General features: G+C 37.8%; 1 protein-coding gene across 3 annotated transcripts in view; it reads right to left on the bottom strand.

Annotated features, from left to right (window-relative positions):
• mdfi (MyoD family inhibitor) overlaps window positions 1-19,013 on the bottom strand; it is a 31,866-nt gene extending 12,853 nt beyond the window's left edge. Inside the window, exons 1-3 of one of the 3 annotated variants that reach the window (XM_058790723.1) lie at window positions 18,518-19,013; window positions 17,732-17,872; window positions 2,898-3,032 (exon numbers count right to left, since the gene is read on the bottom strand). In XM_058790723.1, coding sequence (XP_058646706.1) covers window positions 2,898-3,032; window positions 17,732-17,834 — 238 coding nt within the window. In that variant the 5' untranslated portion in view covers window positions 17,835-17,872; window positions 18,518-19,013. Of the gene's footprint in view, window positions 1-2,897; window positions 3,036-17,731; window positions 17,873-18,517 lie in introns of all 3 variants that reach the window. The other 2 variants (XM_058790722.1, XM_058790724.1) reach the window with 2 other exon arrangements.
• Window positions 19,014-21,457: the final 2,444 nt, after the last annotated feature.

Raw genomic sequence — 21,457 nt, forward strand, 5'->3', positions numbered from 1 at the left:
CACAACTAGAAATCAGTGGTTAAGTTGTATTTACAACACTGTTCCAGAACAGTTCAACCCAAATATTAGAGTGTGTGCAGAGGACTATTTCCTGAACCTGGGAGTAGCCTGCCAGCTATGCTCAAAGGCTTTTTCTATAAAGTGGGGCAATTACAACTTTGCAAGCACAGTCTGGTGCTTCTGACTCTCAGCCTGTAAGTATGTTTTCTTATTTGAAGAATTTGCCACTGACTATTCAAACGCAAGTTTTGAGCAGTGTAGAGTAGTGCTGGTTGTTTGTCGTTTCTCCGATCACAAATGCAGACATGGTAATGTTTACGCGCCGCGTAAAAAGACAGTATAAGTCATTATAATCAGTAATTATGCCCCCACTGGATGCAACAAATGCCTTGTTTATAATGGGTTTTATTGTTTTTGTGTCGTCGCACCAGGACACGGCATCACAATACGGTGAGGGGCGTAACATTTCCGTCTCACGCTTGAGGTATTCGGCCAATCACAACACACTGGATAGCTGGCCAATCAGAGTATGCCTCGCTTCTCAGAACGATGTGCTTTGTAAAAATTGGCACGTTTCAGAAAGGCAGGGCATAGAGGAGCAACAATAATGTACAGTATGTGGAAAATAATGTGTTTTTTGAACCTTAAACCGCATAAACATTGCATTACACCAAATACACAAAATAATGTTCTTTTTAGCAACATCATATGACCCCTTTAAAGAATATAACTCACACTGTACACTCTCAAGCACACATAAGCAATAATATGAATTTCAACATCCCTTACGAACAAATTTTCATATTTACTTGTTTTGAGGTATGTTCTACTCTGTACATTAGCACCATCCATGTTGGACACTCTCACATTCGAACATAGCCTATATCTACCAAGCTACAGCAAAATTTCTACTGGTCACAAATTTCTACCATTGTATGGTACATACTGGTTTATACAACAGTTCTTTCTGGTCCTCAAATCTGACTGGCTGATAAGAGTGTGATATTCTAGTGATAACAGAACTCCAAATGTTTAACCATCTGTGTCACTCCACTTGTGGTATTTCTCACAGCGAGTGTCATACAGGATGCCCAAATCCACTTTAATTTTAAAAATAATACTGTTTTTGCGTCACATTTTGGGTTAATAAAGATAATGTCTATTTGAAAATTTAGACATTCGGCATGCTGTGATTACCTACGGCCGAATCACAGCCGTGACTGCTAATCGTGTGATATTGCTCATATATACCACTCAGCCCTATTATATTTCAAATAAATTGACATCATACAAACCCAAAAGCCCATGTTTCATGTGAAAAGTAAGCTGAAAGTCTGAAGAGTTACTTGGAGAGCAGTAAGAAAGCTGGCGCTGACTGCCAAAAGCACAGTGCTATAACTCACCTGGCACTGTAACCAAGGTAACATCACAACAATAGCAGTTACCTTCAAAAATATCAAATCGCAGTTGTTAAATAAAGCAAGTGTGGGCCATTTCACGCACCTCTAAACCAACTTCAGCTGACATGAGAGCCTCTGTCATTGTCCTGCCAAAGTGAATCTATGTCTGAGTTCAGCAATATTTCTGCTCTACCATTTTATAAATGTGTTTAATATACAGAGCTGTAGATAAAAACGAACACAGCTGAGTGTGTGATTAGTCAATGTGCTCATTATGTGTATGTAGTTATTTCAAGTTATGGGTGGGTAAGCTGTCCCCGAGGGGACTGGTGCTGGTGTGACTCAGTAACCCCTTAGTCAGAGGACTTAGTCACAGCCTACTGACTAGTACACACCCAGTCTATATCTCTACACAGTCACAGACACACCACAGACTCCTTAGCACCGGTACATGTCACTGCTTCATCTGCAGAACATTCCTTTCTCCAGATCAGTCAAGAGCCCTGTAGTTAGCGCACTTGCTCTGAGCTATTGAGATGAGGCTCTCATAAATGGGCGACTTCAAACCCTGATCCCATTCCCCACATAATTTCCTGTCTCTCTAATGTCCTATAAATACAGGAGTTATTTCAATAAATATAAATACAAAAATATTTCACTGACAAACACAAATTTATGAACTCATAATACAAAACAAACACACAAAAGACTTCATAAATTGCAGTTCATCCTAAATTTAAACTAAATTAATTTGTGACATAATTATGAAAAAAAAGAAGCTTGCAATTCTGAGAAAAATAGTCAGAATTAGGAGATATAAGCTTGTATAAACTTTTCATTTAAACCTTTTTTTTTTTTAATGATTTTTTCACAATTTACTAATTCTGAATTTATGTATCAGAGGGGTTTTTTTTAGTGGAAAAGATTAATTTTTTTCTCACAATTCAGACAATTTATTCCTTATTAAGTTTATAGCTCACAATTTGGGCTTTTCTTTCTTTTCTTTTTTTTTGGTCAATTTCCAGAAAAAGTCTGAATTGAGAGATAAAAAGGTAATTGCGATTATTATTACAAAGCAGTTGTTCATTTGTGCATGTAATAATGTTAATGCATATTGTGATATTCATTGTGTCTATTTGTCTTTATATTTGAATATATTTTAATAAACAATGTTGGAACCCAAAAATTTTGTATGCATGCTCTTTAGTTGGTATATGCATAAGAAAATTTTCACATCAGTGTTTTGTCTTTATAAATACCCATTTTTTTCCTCTCTCTTGACATAGGATGAAATACATCGAATTTAGGATCAAATCTTAATCAAGACCCATATTGTTTTATAACAGTGACCTTAACATCTCTGTCCCTCTGGCCAGAGTCATCAGTCCTAATTTCCTCATCATTTCATCTGCTTCTATAAAAATGGAACAGACAGACCAAGTACAAACAAACTGAAAAGTGCTGCTCTGTAACGTAGTCCAATTGTTTCATGCTTACATGTTATGCTTTTGCCAGGACTGCTAGTGAGGTCCGGTTGGGACAAGCTGTTGTTGTTGCCATTCTCCACGTCTCCTGTCTTTTCCATGGGTGGGGTGTTTGAATTCTGTACTGTCTGCTCACCGGTTTTATTCCCTTCTGAGGCCAAAAAACACAAACACAGAGAAGAGAGAAAGAAAAGTTACAGAGATTAAAGAGAGCTTTGCTTTCATATCCATTTCTAAAGTGTCTTAATGCAACAACAGTACAATGTGGATGCTCAGTTTAGAAACGTGTTTATATTTGCACCAGCTATTTTGCTAGATCATCACTTTGCATGCAGGCTGTGCTCACGCATCTGAGAAAGCACATTCATGCGGTCAGCAGCATGTGTTTGTGTGTGCGTGTTTTATAAGTTAGAGCTGGAGCCAAGTGGTCTTATTATGTGGCCTGGTAATTATACAGGGCTGTCTGAGGAGGTTAGAGCAGCATATGACATCAAAGAGGGTCAGGACTGGGTCTTAGTGAGGAGAAGCGCTGTGTTCAGCTGAGCTGAGTGCAACTGAGCTCTGCTCCATCCTGGCCTCTGGCCCATACCTACCCAAATGGAAGCCAGCTGGGCTTTACTCGCTGTCTGATAAACACACAGCATCTCCTGTGGAACATCAGTCCACTGCTCTCTGTTTATTTCCTTTAGTGACTCTCTGCCTCATTTTGGTTTACTGGATTTTGGCAGACTCCAGTTTCTACCTTTTTTGTGTGATTGTGTTGAGGGATTTCTATTCTTTTTTATTAATGTCATAATTTTTGTCGACAAGAGGATTCCTTTTTAAGATATTACCTTAGATTGGCGACAACTGATTAGCCATCCACAAAGGGCTATTAGGAGTTTTGCATGGTAAAACCCTCTCCAAATGTTTTAGATCTGTAAAGCATTGCAGATACAGCATTCAAAAGGATGTCTTTCTGCCATTGCATAGCATCTTGTCTTGCATAGCACTGTTTTGGAGTGTAAACAAGTTAAAAGTTCATAAACAATTTTTAAACTACTAAAAACATGTCAAACAAGGGTCAGATCAACCCCAAACCAACCTGATTATAGAAAGCTTCCTGACCAATTATTTTACTAGTTGTTCAAGCAAACCACAGACTAGTCCATTTAAAAAAAATAAAAAAAAGTATAGAGAGAGAGAGAAAGAGAAAGAGAGAGAGAGAGCTGAGTTTGAGTGACAGGGATCTTGACCTATCAGTATCAGACAGATCTAGCTGCTGACAGAACTGTAACCATACGCTCTTATTTATTTTCTCTACTAAACTCTTTCACCTCTGAGCAGGCAAACCAAGACGACTCACGAGGGGCTTCCAGCCCCTATTTCCTCAACCAAAACTCCAACAACAGACAAATTGTCAGGGCCTGAGCTCATAGCTCACAGAAACATCAACATTCTCTCCTCCTCAACCTCAATGACAAATAAAAGTACAGCTTGTTTGCAACACTTCATGCCAGCAGCACAAATATCCCTTGACACTTTGCCTGCTGAGGTCTCAAAGCATCTCGTGGTTCAGTGCAGACCCCTGGGCCGTATATCCTGTATGTGCCTGTGTAGTAATGAAGGAGCTGGAATTGGTAAGTCCACATCTGGAAGCAGCTGCTGACAGGGCAGAAAAAGTCACAATAACAGCAGCAAAAGTCACAAAAATCAACCTCTAACCACGACAGAGAACGTGTGCTTAAAAAGTTTATTTTGTGAATTAAGAAAATAAATACATATATTAGTATATTAAATATATTATATACAGGCTAATAAGAAAGTCTAAGTCTATAATTTAGCAGTAAGTAAACAAAATATTTGACAATGGAATTCTGTGACTGACCAATCAGAATCAAAGTATTCAAGAAAGCTGTGTTATAATACACATTCAATTATTAGAGTAAAGCAATACAGAGACAAAGAAAGAGAAAAGTGAGAGTGAAACCTGCAGGGTTCAGAGAGTTTATAAGCTGATGTGGGTGAGTGTGAGAGCTGCGCTGGGGCTGTGGACAGACAGGGATCACGTTTATGAACCATTTTAGCTTTAAAACACAGACCACTGAAGCCTGCCTCAGTAACGCTGCTGAACAGAAGTCTGCTTTTATACCACTGTGGCACTGAAGCGTGCGTCAGCTCCTTCTGTTCTCCCATTGCTGTGGATCACTGAGCATTAGCAACTAGAACCCAGCAGTTATCAAAGGCAGAGCTTTAATTCCTCATCATAATCAAGCCGTACAGCAGGCAGGGGAGATTTACTGCGCAGGCATCATAGTTTCAGCTCAGCCTTCCGTATTATGTGGCGAGGAATTTCAAGAACCTGCATTTAATGATCTCAGCAATTACGCCACGATTGCAAAAGCCTTTCGAAATCAGACGTCTGGGTTAACGATCTAGTGCTTTAGACACGCTAGTTGTTTTAGAGCTGGCCAAGTACATAAAAAAACAAATAAGAATTTGCAAAATGTGATGGACTATGGTGTGTATATAGGCCATTACTTCTACATGCAATGTGTGTGGACCCTAAAGGCAGAAAATGTGTGGAAACTTTACTTGACTTGTAAACAGGGCTCATACATTTCCCAGTAAACAACATTAGAACATAGGAATAAAAATATAGTATGTGGGTAATGGTCATAAAGACTTTATGGCATGAAAGGCATTGTGCTACATGTAATGTTCGGTGTTGTGGGGGGGGGGGGAGCCCACTCTATTTTATAGTACTTTTCCCACGACAACAGGAATGAGGTGTCTTGTGGTAAAGACTACTCGGAAAAATGTACATCAGCATCCTATTGGTACAATCCCAGTGAATATTTACAGTGATATTTTGTAGTACACTGGCACACATTTTTTCTTAAAGAGATGATACTCGAAAATGATAATGACATTAATCTTCAGTCTTTTTTTATTCTGTGGAAAAAAACAGGTGATTTGAGTATTGTTTCAACTTCTTTTTTCTAAAGAATGAAAGAAATCAGTGGGGATTTATTTATTTTATAAAATATCTACTGTGCTCACAGCTGGAAGAAAGTCATTAAAATTAGTTTGAGTATACAATTTGTTTTTCCCCGTTTCTGCGTGAACTGTACTTTTAAAGGTGAAGTGTGTCATTTCTGCACCACTAGCATCACTTAACAGAACCGCAAAAATAATATCCATTTCAAATAGATATTCACACCCCAAACTGGTTGAGCAAATGAGTTTGGATGCTCAAACAACCACTGAATTTACACTTTTCAGGGACATCGACCTATAAATAATCTCCTCTGCATATTAAACTAGGACAAAAGTATATCATCCAAAAAATGACACACTTCACCTTTAAAGAGTGTGCAGAATGACGAATGTTCTGCGGGTGTGTATAACATCCGTCGGTTACCAGGCCAAGACACTCATGCACGTCTGATTCTGAGTCAGTCTCCCTGCCTGAAGCTCTCCATGTGCCTCTGTGTCTCTCTTTTTCTCAATCTCTTTCTCTCCTTTCGGTGGTTTTGCCTTATTTACTCCTGAGGTCTGGGAGAGCACACTGAGACTTTCTATAATCTTCGAGCAGTCAGGTATGAGGCCTGGTATTAGAGACTATGCAGCCATGTGGCTTTACAGCGACACTTTGAAATACTCTCAAACCCCAGCCTTTCTTTATTTTGTGGCAGAGTTGCTCTGTCCTCACCAACCCTTACTAATGCTCTTTCAGAAGAAACAGACAAAAGAGAAACAGAGAGAGACTGACAAGAGACTTAGAGATATTTCACACCCCCATGCGTCTCAGTGGAATAGCTGAACTGAAGACTAGGCGAGAGACATGCTTGAATTAGAACTTTCTCCAACTCTGATATCCAGAACTTCTCCTTTGACTCGATGAGACCTCCCCTAACAGCGGTGACTGTAAATTCAGCTTTTAATGGAATACAAGAGATTACACTATTTCTCTTGTGCAGCAGCGAAAATATTATCCCTGTCAATTTGGAGATAATTTGCAGAGTTGAAGTGTAAAACTTGCATCTTCACCATTCAGCGTGTGCCTAGAGAAAAATGTATTGAGTAACATGACTAAAAAAAAAAAACTGTTAAATATCAGGCGATCTCAGAGGCGGGCCTAAAGGAGCAGTGCACCGGCCACTTGTGTTGGGAGTTAATTACTTGTCATTACCCTGACTAATTAAAACCATCACTCTTTAAAATCCACTGAGGGTGATATCGTGCTAGCACAGTGCGGGGAAGGAAAAAACAAGGGGGAGAGGTAAAAGAAAAAGTACAGATGAAATGAAAGGCATAAAAATTAGGTCGATTTTATGCAGCTGTGGGCTAATATTATCATCGGCTTCAGGTTTGGCAGACAAGGTCCGCTGTAGCTCTGCAGGCATCTGGAACAATGTGCTGGCCATGGGGCACAGAGAACAGAGGGATACATTGGGAATTGGAAGGCTGCAGAATCAAACTATTCTGCAGGCTACGTTCCTGAAATTCACAATTGGTGTACTTGAAAGATCACTTTGAGAAAAGAAGGTGATAAACACCTAATTTTATGTTAAAACGCAAATATAGAGGGAGAAAACAGGTCATCAAGGGCAGATTCCAAATGCGTTGTATCATGTCTGCATAATAATTGAAATTTGTCTCTAAAATCGTTTAATGTGCAAAATGTGAAATGTAACAGTACAAGTTGGGAGCTGCTACAGATTATGTAAAGTGGAAGCTGTGCTTTCATGAGCTTTCATATTTGTAAGTTAAAGTTAAGTTAATTTGTAGTTAAAATCTGAGTCAGTATGAAGTATGTGTGTGTGTGTGGTCAGAAATGTGTAGATGCAGGGCTCTAAACTAAACTGTAACGTTTTTGCATGCATTTTTCTTGGAAGTGACTAAATTTTGCACCGTTGCACTGATGCAAATTCACAATGTTGCAGTAGTAATTTTAATTTTACCATACTTGTATTACAACCCGATTTCCGGAAATGTTGGGACGTTTTTAAATTTGAATAAAATGAAAACGAATAGAATTTCAAATCACGTGAGCCAATATTTTATTCACAATAGAACATTGATAACATAAGTGTTTAAACTGAGAAATGTTACAATTTTATGCACAAAATGAGCTCATTTCAAATTTGATGCCTGCTACAGGTCTCAAAATAGTTGGGACGGGGGCATGTTTACCATGGTGTAGCATCTCTTCATTGAGATTATGAGTTTCTGGAGTTTTGGTGTTGGAATTTGGTCCCATTCTTGCCTGATATAGGTTTCCAATTGCTGAAGAGTTTTTCCATTTAATGATGTGCCAAATGTTCTCTATAGGTGAAAGATCTGGACGGCAGGTAGGCCAATTCAGCACCCGGACTATTCTACTACGAAGCCATGCTGTTGTAATAGCTGCAGCATGTGGTTTTGCATTGTCCTGCTGAAATACACAAGGCCTTCCTTGAAATAGACGTTGCCTTTTTTTTCACTGTCCATTAAAGTCTGCCGCATTTAAATTACGGTGTAGACAAACGAATTAGATAAATCGCAATCGAACAGCTCCATGTAACAAAGCACTGTAAAGACTAGATACCTTTAATACGTAATGGTGAATAACCTTTTAAGTTTTTTTTTCCTTTTTATGATGCAGATTATTCACCAGGCTGTCACTTCTAGTTGGACGTGTGTGGACTCGAATGCCGTAGCATGTAGCATGATCAATCATAAAATCAGTAGCCTACTAACAGTTCGCAATTAAATCCATATCCTACCTTTTCTTGTAGGCTATCCCGATAAAATCAATCCATGGCAATGAACGTCGTTCGAGATGTTTAATCCACAAGCATTCTGAGCATTATTCCTGCTTGCTGGCATTCACATATATCCACAAGTCGTTATTTTAGGTTAGGATATTTCATTCAAGTCAATATAAAAGCAATTATGCTATGTCTAGCATTCGTTTACGTTACTGAGCATAGCAAATAAATTGGTTGCAAAATGGTCACGTTTTACTTTTAGTCTGCTTGTTACGGTCAAAAAAACAAACGAAAAAAAAAAAACATTAAGGCAAGGCAAGTTTATATAGCACATTTCATACACAGTGGTAATTCAAAGTACTTTACATAAAAGGAAGTGAAATAGTCATTAAAAATAATAATAATAACAACAAGGAATTAAAAATAATAATCACAACAATAAAAACAAAGTGATTTAAAAATTGATTTAAGAATTTAAAACATCTAAGAATAGAAAATGATTATACATAGTGCAATCAGTTCGGACGTAGCACAGTGCTCATTCAACAAATGCACAGCTAAACAGATGAGTTTTGAGTCTGGATTTAAATGTGGCTAATGTTTTAGCACATCTGATCTCTGGTTCCAACTGCGGGCGGCATATTAGCTAAAAGCGGACTCCCCTTGTTTTGTGTAAACCCTTGGTATTTCTTACTGACTCGATCCTAATGATCTGAGTGGTCTGTTGGGTTTATATTCAGTGAGCATATCTCCAATGTATTTAGGTCCTAGGCCATTGAGAGATTTATAAACGAGTAAAAGTACTTTAAAATCAATCCTAAATGTAACTGGAAGCCAGTGTAAGGACCTGAGGGCTGGTGTGATATGCTCAGATTTTCTGGTTCTAGTCAGAATCCTGGCAGCAGCGTTCTGGATGAGCTGCAGATGTCTAATGGTCTTCTTTGGAAGGCCGGTGAGGAGACCATTACAATAATCCACCCAGCTGGTGATAAAGGCATGAACAAGTTTCTCCAAGTCTTGTCTGGAAACAAAACATCTAATTCTTGCAATGTTTTTGAGATGATAGTATGCTGATTTAGTTACTGCTTTGACATGACTACTAAAACTAAGGTCTGTCTCCAGAAATACCCCAAGATTTTTGACTTGGTTTTTAGTTGATTGACCCCTAGAGTCAAGGTATGCATTCACCTTGAGAACTTCATCTTTGTTTTCAAATGCAATGACTTTTATTGATTAATACAGTCACATTACTATATGCAATAGCCTATATGAGATAGCCCATGATCAATAGATTTTATACAGGTGTTACTTTAACGATTTTGTAAATGGTGATCAGCAACCAAATATTGATAATGTGGAAGTTACTGCCTTTTGCCTTGGTGTGACTTCTCACTTTTTGCAGACAATGCAAAAGCAGAGTACAGTAACTTCAAAATAGGGGTAAAAAATCTAGTTTGAGCCCACAATTTTTTAATGTAGATCATTTTCATTACTAAAACATCTAATTGTCAAATTTCCAGTGTCCTACCTATAATTAATTTGGCTGGACAAATAAAAAAACTTTAAAGTCATTTTTCTCAGTTCCACACTCAGGCAAAAGATCTTAACTCGCTTTTGTAGGGCAGTTCAGCATTCACAGTGCCTTCCAAAACATGCAAGCTGCCCATACCGTATGCAGTTATGCACCCCCATAACATCAGCGATGCTGGCTTTTGAACTGAACGCTGATTACACGCTGGAAGGTCTCCCTCCTCTTTCGCCCAGAGGACACGGCGTGTCCATGATTTCCAACAAGAATGTAAAATTTGGACTCGTCTGACCATAGAACACTTTTCCACTTTGAAACAGTCCATTTTAAATGAGCCTTGGCCTACAGGACACAACGATGCTTCTGGACCATGTTCACATATGGCTTTCTTTTTTGCATGATAGAGCTTTATTGGCATCTGCAGATGGCACGGCGGATTGTGTTTACCGACAGTGGTTTCTGGAAGTATTCCTGGGCCCATTTAGTAATGTCAATCACAGAATCATGCCGATGAGTGATGCAGTGTCATCTGAGGGCCCGAAGACTACGGGGCATCCAGCAAAGGTCTTCGTTCTTGTCCCTTACGCACAGAGATTTCTCCAGTTTCTCTGAATCTTTTGATGATGTTATGCACTGTAGATGATGAGATTTGCAAAGACTTTGCAATTTGACATAGAGGAACGTTGTTTTTAAAGAATTAAACAATCTTTTTGCGCACTCTTTCACAGATTGGAAAGCCTCTGCCCATCTTTACTTCTGAGAGACTCTGCCTCTCTAAGACATCCCTTTTATAGTTATAATCATTTTACAGACCTGATGTCAATTAACTTAATTAGCTAGATGTCCTCCCAGCTGAATCTTTAAAAAAAATAATAATAATTTTCAGCCCTTTCTTGCCCCGGTGTCAACTTTTTTGAGACCTGTAGCAGGCATCAAATTTGAAATGAGCTCATTTAGTGGATAAAAGTGTTAAAATTTCTCTGTTTAAACATTTATGTTCTCTGTTCTATTGTGAATAAAATATTGGCTCATGTGATTTGAAAGTCTTTTAGTTTTCATTTTATTAAAATGTAAAAAACGCCCCAACATTTCCGGAATTCAGGTTGTATATATAGTATTAGTTGTTAGAAAATTCACAACTTAAAAAAAAATATATATATATTATTAATAATATAACTACTATTATTGGTTTTTGTCTCTTTTTTTGTGCTCCTTACAATAATCAGGTGATGGTGCTATCATTTGTAAAACTTTTCAACAGTGCCAACTGTCTCATGTGTTAGCCTAGAGCCCTGGAATGACTAGATCAGAACCTACTGCACCAGATGTGAGCCAATCTCTCTCTCGCTGCATTATTTTATTTTGCTGTTCAACAATCTGGAACTGTGTACCATGCAAGTTATATTTCAGCCATGTGGTTGATTTTCACCAGGCCCTCAAGTCAATTAACCTCAGTCACGGCTCCTAGAAACATAAACTCACTGACTGTTGCATATTTATTCACATTTATCTGTATCTTACTCGATGCACTGCAATAGCATAAAGTGCAACAGGAAACAGGTGGTGCCACTTAGTGGAGCATCTCAGATGGATTAAAGCAGAGCGCCTCATTTAAAGCCCACATTCATCCTCCCCTGTTACACATTTGTGAGCCCATCATGACTTTGACACATATTTTTTTTTTTTTTTTTAGCGATGACCCCTCGGGGATGTAATTAGGGGAGCAAAAAGAAAATAATTAAGCAAACGTCTGTGGTTGATCCTCTGAAGAGACATGCTGATAACTATGGTAACATCTTCACTAAGCTTGGCTCTGAAACAATAGAGTCTAATCTGGGCTTGTAAACTGGCCAAGAGTAAAAACACACGCTTAGGGGGAAAAAGCTTCAAAGAACTGTTTTGGAATTTATCCAAATTCACAGATTATTTAGCCAGTACAATAGAGGAGGGGGAAAAACACTGTAAGCTCATTAAAAAAGAAAATGTCTGGTATTTAACAGGCTTTAGGGAGGATTTAACAGCACTATATCTTGTGCTTGAAAGTTTCTGTGAGGAGATAGAACAGTGCGAAGAAAGTGGGGGGTCTGTATTTCTGTTTCAAGGCTTGGCATCTCCATGCGTGACATGCCACGTCTCCTGGTTCTCTTTAACATAAAAACATTCACTTTTGCACAGTCACGCACCTCTGCTAACTCCAAAGCAGCAACAGGAAGTTTCAAACACACAGTGGTGAGTGGCCAACAGCTGCCTCATAGGTCAGCATTGATCTGTGCTCGCTCTCTCTTTCTCACTTGCTCTCATTTGAACCCTCTTGGTCAAAAAATCCAAATGTTCTCAAAAAACGCTAATATGCCATTTTAACAGTAAGATTTGTGGCTGAAGTGAAAGCTGCAGGAATCCCCCCACATGAGAATCTCGACAGCAACTTAAAACCATCAGGCTAGGCATCAAAGACAGACCTCACAACGATCCAACATGATGAAATCTCCTCAATCTTTCCCATACAAAGGAGACCGGCGAGTGATATCTGCCCCAGACATGTCAGGAGGAGCCAAAATATACATCTTAAAAGGCCAGCTGAGCATTTGCAAATAATTATGTAGCGTGAATATCAAGCCATTTGGACAAGAGTGCTCAAGTGTGTCAGAATATGTGTCAGTGGCCCATCAAGTTACTACTTTCACTTGCTAACTTAATTTACACTAGAGTGTTTTACTGGACTGTGTTAGAATTTTTATCAAAATGGAAATTCATAACTTTTCTTCTTCATGAAGATGCACCAAAAATACCCCCAGATGAGGTAATGAACTTCCAATTGTAACAGACAAGAAGCCCCAAAAATATTTTTTAGAGAAGAATGTTGTGACACAAAAATTATTTTTTACTAGACAACAACAGACAGGACCTAAAATTTTAAGCATTCAAAACACAACAACGCAAAATGGTTTAATAATACGTTTTACAGTTAAGGAATCTAAATGAAACTTGTTAGTGGGCTTTAGTTAAATAGTACTTATATTTTATGTTTTCATTCTCAAAATGGTATTTTAATAAAGTATTTCTGAAGTATATGTGATCATGCCAAAAGAGAATTTTCTTAACAAATGAAAAAAAGCCTACTTAAGAAATTCTAATAAAACTGTCCTTCAATATGCACATAATGTTTATTAATCTAATTTGGAAATAATTGATTTATATACTAGTTCTTTGATCAAATGAACTGCACCGTTCTTAGAAAGTTGATTATTAAAATTGTTGTCTACCACTAAATTGCGGTTTCTTTAACATTTCTTTATGTAAAAACAAACATTCCACCCCCATCATATACAATAACTACTTTCCACAGCAGTTTGACCACAGCTTTGTGAAAGATAATGCAAAATGATGCTATGAAAACAAGATGCACAGATATCAAAGGAATTTGTTGTCCTCTTGCAGTCTCTCACGTCTACAGTACTGAATATCTATGAAGTTCTCATATATTTGCACATTATGTAAAAACTGTTACAGGGTCTGTGGACACATTCATAAAGTTTGAAAAACAAACAGAACTCTGTCATCGCCGTCAAATCATAACTCAGTTCAAGCTGAATCAGAGATGCTGGCAGTTTGTCAAGTTTTAAATTACACAAAAAGGCCTTTAGCCTTAATTCTTGCTGAACCTAATGAAAAAAAGCAATATTTTCGAAATAGCAAATCCTTCAGTGTCTCTAGCGAAAACAGCTTTAGTCATGCACTCTGGAGAGCAGGGAGTTAGTGTGGATGTTTCATCTCCCACAGTGAGTCAGGCCTGTACACTGAACTATGGCACTAAAGCTAAAGAAGGCAAGTCAATGAAGGCAGTGTTCAGCCTCGGACGGATGCCATATCCATAATCAGGCAGCCTCATGCAAGCTTGTGTTTTCATAAAGTTCTTTAGACTGAGTCCAGATCCTGTTGGGCTTTACTGTAAAAATTGAAAAAGCAAAAACGATCATTTAATTTTAGACAAAAACAAACACCTTAAGCTAATGTTTAAACGCCCCGAGATGAGAATTCCTCACAGCCCAAATGAATGTGCTTCATGCTGAGGCACAAACCTCAAATATTTAGGAACAATTCAGAGCTAAATCTAATTAGCAGTTATTGGGCAGATCGCATATATGCCTGGTGGCCTAATTTTGATTGTGGCTGGCTTACCATGGTGCATTGGCTCTGGCAATCACACAGGAATCAACACGTTCCCTGGTTTTTGAAGCACTGTTATGCAAATGGGGGATTGGGCCAGGACTTGCCCTCTTCCACAGTAATTACGAGGCCTCCGCCTGCGGATCTGATTCCTGTGGAGAGGACTGTGGCAATTTGCAGAGGTGGTGCGCTCAAAGCCACTTGTTGTTCGCAAACGTGCGTGTATGAATACACATGTTCATAGGCTCCCAGACCAAAGACGGACAAGTTTGGTTGTACACACACATAAGCCATGCATATTCTGCAGCGCCCTTTGTATAGAACACCGTGACTAATCTGGAACTTTGACCCCTTGCTACTAGGACAGTATGGTGGATCTGAAGAGCATTTCCAAGTGCCTCATTCCTCTTCTGAAATGCAGAGACCCTGAGTGCCCTACTGACAAACCAAAGCTCACTGAACCCCATTCACTGCAAAGCATGATTCCAAAGCTAAGCAAAGCACACATTCTTCAAACCACTAAACGCCTCACTAGCACTGTGAACCCTGTTTGCAGACTTCCACTAGCCGAGCACAAAAACAATAGTGTCTACTCCTATTAGCTCTGTTCTAAATCTAGTGAGCAGCCTTGCTGCCTACATACAGTAGGGCTGCACCCGAAATGGAAGGGAATTGCAAATAGCCAATGCAAGTGAAAAGATTATTAAGATTATAACTATTCAGTGAATTATATTTATAATATACACACACATATATTTATAGCATACACTACTAAACCAAAAAGAAGAAAGAAATTACTACTTTAAAGAAATGAACTTTTCTTCAGCAAGAATCGATTAAATGAACCAAAAGTGATGATAAAGTCGGTCACATTTTATTTTAAGGTCCAATTCTTGCTATGAACAAGCCATTAGCTATGACTTTTGCCTCGATAAACTCCTAATTTGCTGCTTATTAATAGTTAGTGAGATAGTTGTTAAGTTTAGGCATTGGGTAGGACTAGGGATGTAGAATGTGGTCATGCAGAATATGTGCTTTATAAGTACAGTTCTAATAAACAGCCAATATGTTAATAACAGGCATGCTACTGTAATAAGCAACTAGTTAATAGTGAGAATTGGTCCCTATACCAAAGTGTTACTGTAAAGTTACTATTTAAAATAAATGATGTTCTATAGAACTCCTTTTATTAACCAAAAAATCCTGAAAAAGTTTCTCAGTTTAGAAAAAAAACAAAACATGTTAAGCAGCATTCAATACGGATAATAATAAGAAATGATTTGTAATACATATATTAGAATTATTTTTTGAAGAATTGTGTGACACTGAAGACTGGAGTAATGGCTGATGAAATTTTAGCTTTGTAGTCAGAGGAATAAATTATATTCAAAATTATATTTACATATTAATATATAATTATTATTATCATTTAAAGCTGCAGTCCGTACCTTTTTTGGGTTAAAAATGATCCGAAATCAATATTTGAGCAAGTAAATAACCAGCCAGTGTTCAAAACTATCACCTTACTTTAGCCCAATTCACAACGGTTAGCTTATAATAATGTTTTCTATTTGTTTTCTATTCTATTCTATTAGTAGCCAGGACAAAGAAGTTGTAGTTTAAAGACAACCAGTTCGAAGGGAGCATAGATTGCTTTTTGGGTTAAAATAATTTCTTAATATGAAATTCGAATGGTATGACAATTAGATATTAGACTGTACAGAATTTGAAATCTACACGCTAATACACGTTAATACACACTATACTCATTGTCACGCAATGCTGATGTTGTTAACATGAATAATTTGAGAATAAAGTATAACAATAATAATAATTATAATTTGCATGGTTAGATGTGATATGAACTAACCGATCGTTAGATTTAATTACCATTGGTAGCGCGATTTATTGTAATGCTTTTTTCCTCAGTTGGTCAGAACAAACGTGGCAGACTTGTTACTTGTTCAGATGACAATATCCAGTGAAAATTCTTATTTGGGTCATATATTCCAAGACGTAGGCTAGAATCTGTGAATCCTACGTACAGTATCCACACCGGTGCGGTGACTGACAGACTGACACACATACTCCTCAAAACATTAGATTCATCCGTGCTGGAGCCATGCCGGAGTACAACCCCACGCAAGGAAGATAATTCCACACAGAGCTGCAATTCCAGGTTTTCAAACAGAGATGCCGACAATGAGGCAAAACTTATGGACTGCAGCTTTAATTATTTTAATAATTAAATATTTGACAATATTCTTCAAAATAAATATCTTCTGTTTATTCAAACATGTTAGAACAACTTGTCTGTGAGTAAATGATGACATAATTAAAATTTTGGGGTGAACTATCCCTTTAAGAGTTTGAAAATGTTTGGAAAGCAGCATCAAGTTGCTTCCTACAGAGGTTGCTCACTAGGTTTTGGAACAGCTATTATTGTATGTGTCTATTCTAAATAAAAATTAAAAAGGTGTTTTCGAAAATCATAATCATCTTAGTATATTTGCATCTCATTACATCATCGCCATCGCACTGCATGGACCCGACCACAGTAAAGGATCAGATGAAAAGCAGACATCTGCCATCATCTGCCAGACATCATCCTAATTTTGAATGCCTGGCAGTTACATGCTATGCCTCACATTATTTATGTAAGGGATAATCAACGGCTAGCTGTGCATTAAACGATTTAAATGCACAACGTGGAGGCGAAGAACCACCCGATGCGCAGCGGAGTGCATTCAAATCGTTTAATGCACAGCTAGCCGTTGATTATCCCGTTTATGCCATGGTCATTTCCCAGCATTCACATATTAAAGATGTTAATAATATTTGCGCTGCAATATTTGCCCGGAACGATTAAATAACGGTTATTTTCGTCTGTATTACAATTCAACTCTAACTGTATGTTACTATGGTTACCAATGTTTATAGGAAGCGCATTAATATAGAACGTGATTAAACTGACCTGGAACTACCTGTGCAGTTAAACAAATTTAATCAACACCTGCCAGCCAATCAGAATAGAGTATTCAGACAGAGCATGGCATAAACAGATATATTGCATTTATTATATCTATGTTTAAATAGAGTTTTTAATCACTGTACTGAATGAATTATATATATAACCAACATTTCTGTCGCTGCACCGTTTTTTCACTAAGCTCAAAGAAATGCATTCTGGGTTTGTATTACACGAGTAGCTGCCTTGTCATTTGGTTTAAAAAGGTATCTTAGCAGCCATTATAATTAAGTTGCCTACCTTTCAGTAAAGCCTTCATGTCTGAGGTGTGCCTATGATGCCTACACATGCCTACACATCACCTTTGCTCGTGATCAAGTGTTTCTGATCCACTGATTAAAAACATATTAAAGTTACATCCAGAGATCTGCTAGCTGTGTTTGTTGTACCTGGACATGGCGCAGTGAGAGTTTCCATGGGCCGGCTGTCCGGTTGGGCTCCATCTGGAGGTTCGGGCGGGCTGACACTGTGGCTGTGGTCCTCCTTGGACATCTGTTCTGGAGCCAGGTGCCAAGTGACTAGAAATTACCCTGCAAAAGAAACACACAGAAGAAAACGAGGCTAAAGCTTGCGAACACACAGCTGTCCTTGTTCCCACTATCGCTTTTCCCTCCTATTGTGTTTGGCTCATGTCAGTGGGCCAAAGCACTTAAAAAACAACCAGCGGCTTGGGAAATAATGCTTGGCAAAAGAAGAAGAAACTAAAATGGCACAATGAAGCAGAACATGGCCAGAAGCTATCAATATATGGTGTGGTATGATACAATAGACTTGTGCAAACGTTCAAGTCATTAGCTAAATAAAGAAATAAAGATAATTTTGATGCTCAGACCATGGCATTCCTGTGGTGAACATGCAATTTCAAAAGTTTCTTTAATTAAAATGTAATGTGCTAAATGAATACTTATTTAGCTTCTTAAAACAAGCATTTCAAGGCATGATAAAGTTACTTCATAGCTACTAAAAGCTTCATGAAGAAGAAGAATATCATAATTTTGCACAAATCACGTGCAGCACATACAGTATACCATGACTCTGTTGGTTTTATGCTGTGGTTTGTCTCAAGCGAGTCTCTGCACGCTCCTGCTAAAACTCACTCAAACCTGTTGAACGTGTCCACAGTTCACTTTATAGACAAACCTGAAATGTAAAATAAAACTGTCCAAACGTCTTACCTGCAACGGTCACTCGGTACCAGTGTTGTTTCAGTGATGCATCTTCTAGTGCTCTAGCGCACAAAACAAACTTTCAAGTGTCCCGTTTAGCGGGGAAAAGTCTTTTCTTTCTCTTCATGTATCTCTCTCTTCAAGTATTTGAGTTGTTTTATTATTTACATGAATGCTGACACTCGTAGTTCCTCATTTGTTAGTTTATCTCGTCAGCTGACTCCAGCGTTGAACACATGAAAAGATTTATCTCCGTCTTCAAACTCTCTCAGAACCAAAAAACTTGACAGAGAACATCGTAAAGTAGAAAAAAGAGCCTGTTTTTCTCACAACACAAAAGAAAACCAAGAAATAAAAAGATGTAAACGGGAATGAAAAGTTTTTTTTCCCCCTCTCAAATCCTCCAAATTTCCAGTAATGACGAAAACTGTTGAGGTCGCTCGCGACTGTTTGAAGCTCAAGCACTGTCGCTCAGAACTCAAGCAGCAGCAGCAGCGGTCGCGCACTCAGCTCGAGACTGTTCGGCAGGAAATGACATTGAGGGCTGATTACTCTTACTCCCTGCAGGCAAGTGATGCCTGTACTCTACAATTACACTGATTACACTCTCCACGACTACAGTAAAAACAAAAACACGTCAATAGAAAACATAATATAATATAATATAATATAATAATATATCATATCATATAATACAATACAATACAATACAATATATACATGGGAAAGTATAGAAATGTACAATCTTATATTATTCTTATATTATTATAAATGTATAAATATGTAACATTATGTAATTCTGCGTATCATAACATTATATTAAAATTAAAAACTGTGGCAATGTCTCCAAGATGCTTCAAGAAACCTACCTGAAAAACTATGTGCAAGTGCACCTAGGGCAAAAGCTGCTTTAAATGCAGAGGATGGTTACTCCAAATGTTGATTTAATTTAGTTAATTGACGTTAATTAATAAAGAAAATCTATGACATTATTTTTGACAGCATTCTCATTTTACAGCATTTTTTACACAAGTGCCTAAAACTTTTAGCTTTGCAGGTATAGGTTTCTTGAAGCATCTTGGAGATGTTGCCATTGTGTGTGTTTGTGTGCGTGTCTGTGTACAAATATTTTAAAATAAATAAAATGTAAACAAACAAAAAAACAATTGAGGTAAAGGAATTGTACATAGGTAAAAATCAGAAAATATACAAAGTTTTAAAAATCAGTAAGTAGTTCATGATTCAGAACTCAAGTTATGAGAGCCCTGAAGACACACAACGTAGGCCTACTTTTAAAAATGTTTGGGGCGATAAGAATCATATACACCTGAGAAAGAAGTTTTAAGTCAGTTTTTGGCCAATGTGCCATCTGTACCTGTAAAGGCATTTTTTCTTTCCCTCTTTTTGGGGCAGGAATGATATGCATTCCAATTTATGTTTATTTATGCCAGTGTCAGACCTGAATTCCTTGTTTATGGTTCTATCGTCCTCTCTCTCTTTACTTTTTTTTTTTTTTTTAGCAGTTTCTTGTAAATGCTTCGCACATGTAAAGGGAATGCTACACTTTGATGTCCTCCCATTGGATCGGACAGCCATCAGTACAAATCAGAATTATGAAGAGTTGAGCTTTGTGTATGTGTCATACAAACTTGTAATCAAATAAAATATTTATGACTTAGTAAGGTGTCATGTCCACACCTTCACCCGCAACTAAATCCAAAATGACACATTGTAAAAACACAGCACTCCTAAGACAGCATCAGACAATCATTAGCCTCTGTGTTTGTTTACAGGTAAATGACATTCAACCTTTCAGTGTTTTTGTCTTGGTTAACCTCAAATTTACCAGGTGCCACTCTGCTTAGTTTCTTCTCTATATGGCATGATAATGTTGTGGTCCTGTAGACCTTTATGTACTGCATAGTTTTGTGGAGAGATGAGCTTTTATGTGTTCTCGCATGCTTAAATGTGGCCCAGATTGGGTCTAACAGCGCGTGGCCAGTCATCAGTATCGTTAAAATGATAGTTACTCATCCTCATGTCGTTCCAAACCCGTATAACTTTCAAAAGAGGGTTCAGTGTTGTTTTAGACCCCACTGACTTTCATTATATGGACAAAACCAGTTGTAACATTATTCAAAATACCTTATTTTGTGTTCTGCAAAAGAAAGTAAGTTGGACAGGTTTTGAATAACATGAGGGTGAGTAAATGGTGACATTTTGGGGTGAACTATCCCTTTAAGTGCTTGACTATGCATCACTCCATGATTATAGGTCATTGTACTTCATATCTAGGTCAACATCAATGAGTGCTGAAATCTGGAGAAACTGAGAGCTGAGTAAGAGTCTTCCCATAATATCTTGTAGAATGTAAAAAAAAAAAAAAACAGTCTGATAGGTTCAAGGTGACGGCCCAAACATTTTTGTGCTAAAAACAAATGAGGAGGAGCTATATAGGTGCAAGGTGAGGAAAAAAAGACAGAGAATAAAAAATGTGTGTTTAGGTTTATAAAAGTGTCTGTGTCACGATAATTTAAAGTAGCTACAGTATACTAATGTGAATTTGCCTTTCCTAGATAATGGCAAGAAACACTGAGTCAAAGAGCCACAAATTACTCATGTTCAACAGTGTTTTTCTCTGGGATGTTATTTTAAACGTTTGACACTGATTGTTTGTAGCAGAATTGAACATTTTGGCACAAATGGGGTAGGAGAGAGGGATGAAAATGTGTTTCTAATCACTCACAAAGATGCTTTTGTTCTTCTGTCCAGGGCTATGTAGGGTTTCAGGGTGCAGGATACACTTAAATGCTTTTGTGTTTGTTTGTGTGTGTGTGATTTATCTTTTATCTAGGTGGATCAGTGGTCCAAATGGCATATTTTGACACTCAGTAGTAGAGTCACTGTGCAAACAGTATCAGTCAGACCTTTCTTGAGTCATTCAGTCTT

This window comes from Onychostoma macrolepis, chromosome 11 (genome assembly GCF_012432095.1).
Source record: "Onychostoma macrolepis isolate SWU-2019 chromosome 11, ASM1243209v1, whole genome shotgun sequence".
NCBI classification, from domain to species: domain Eukaryota; kingdom Metazoa; phylum Chordata; class Actinopteri; order Cypriniformes; family Cyprinidae; genus Onychostoma; species Onychostoma macrolepis.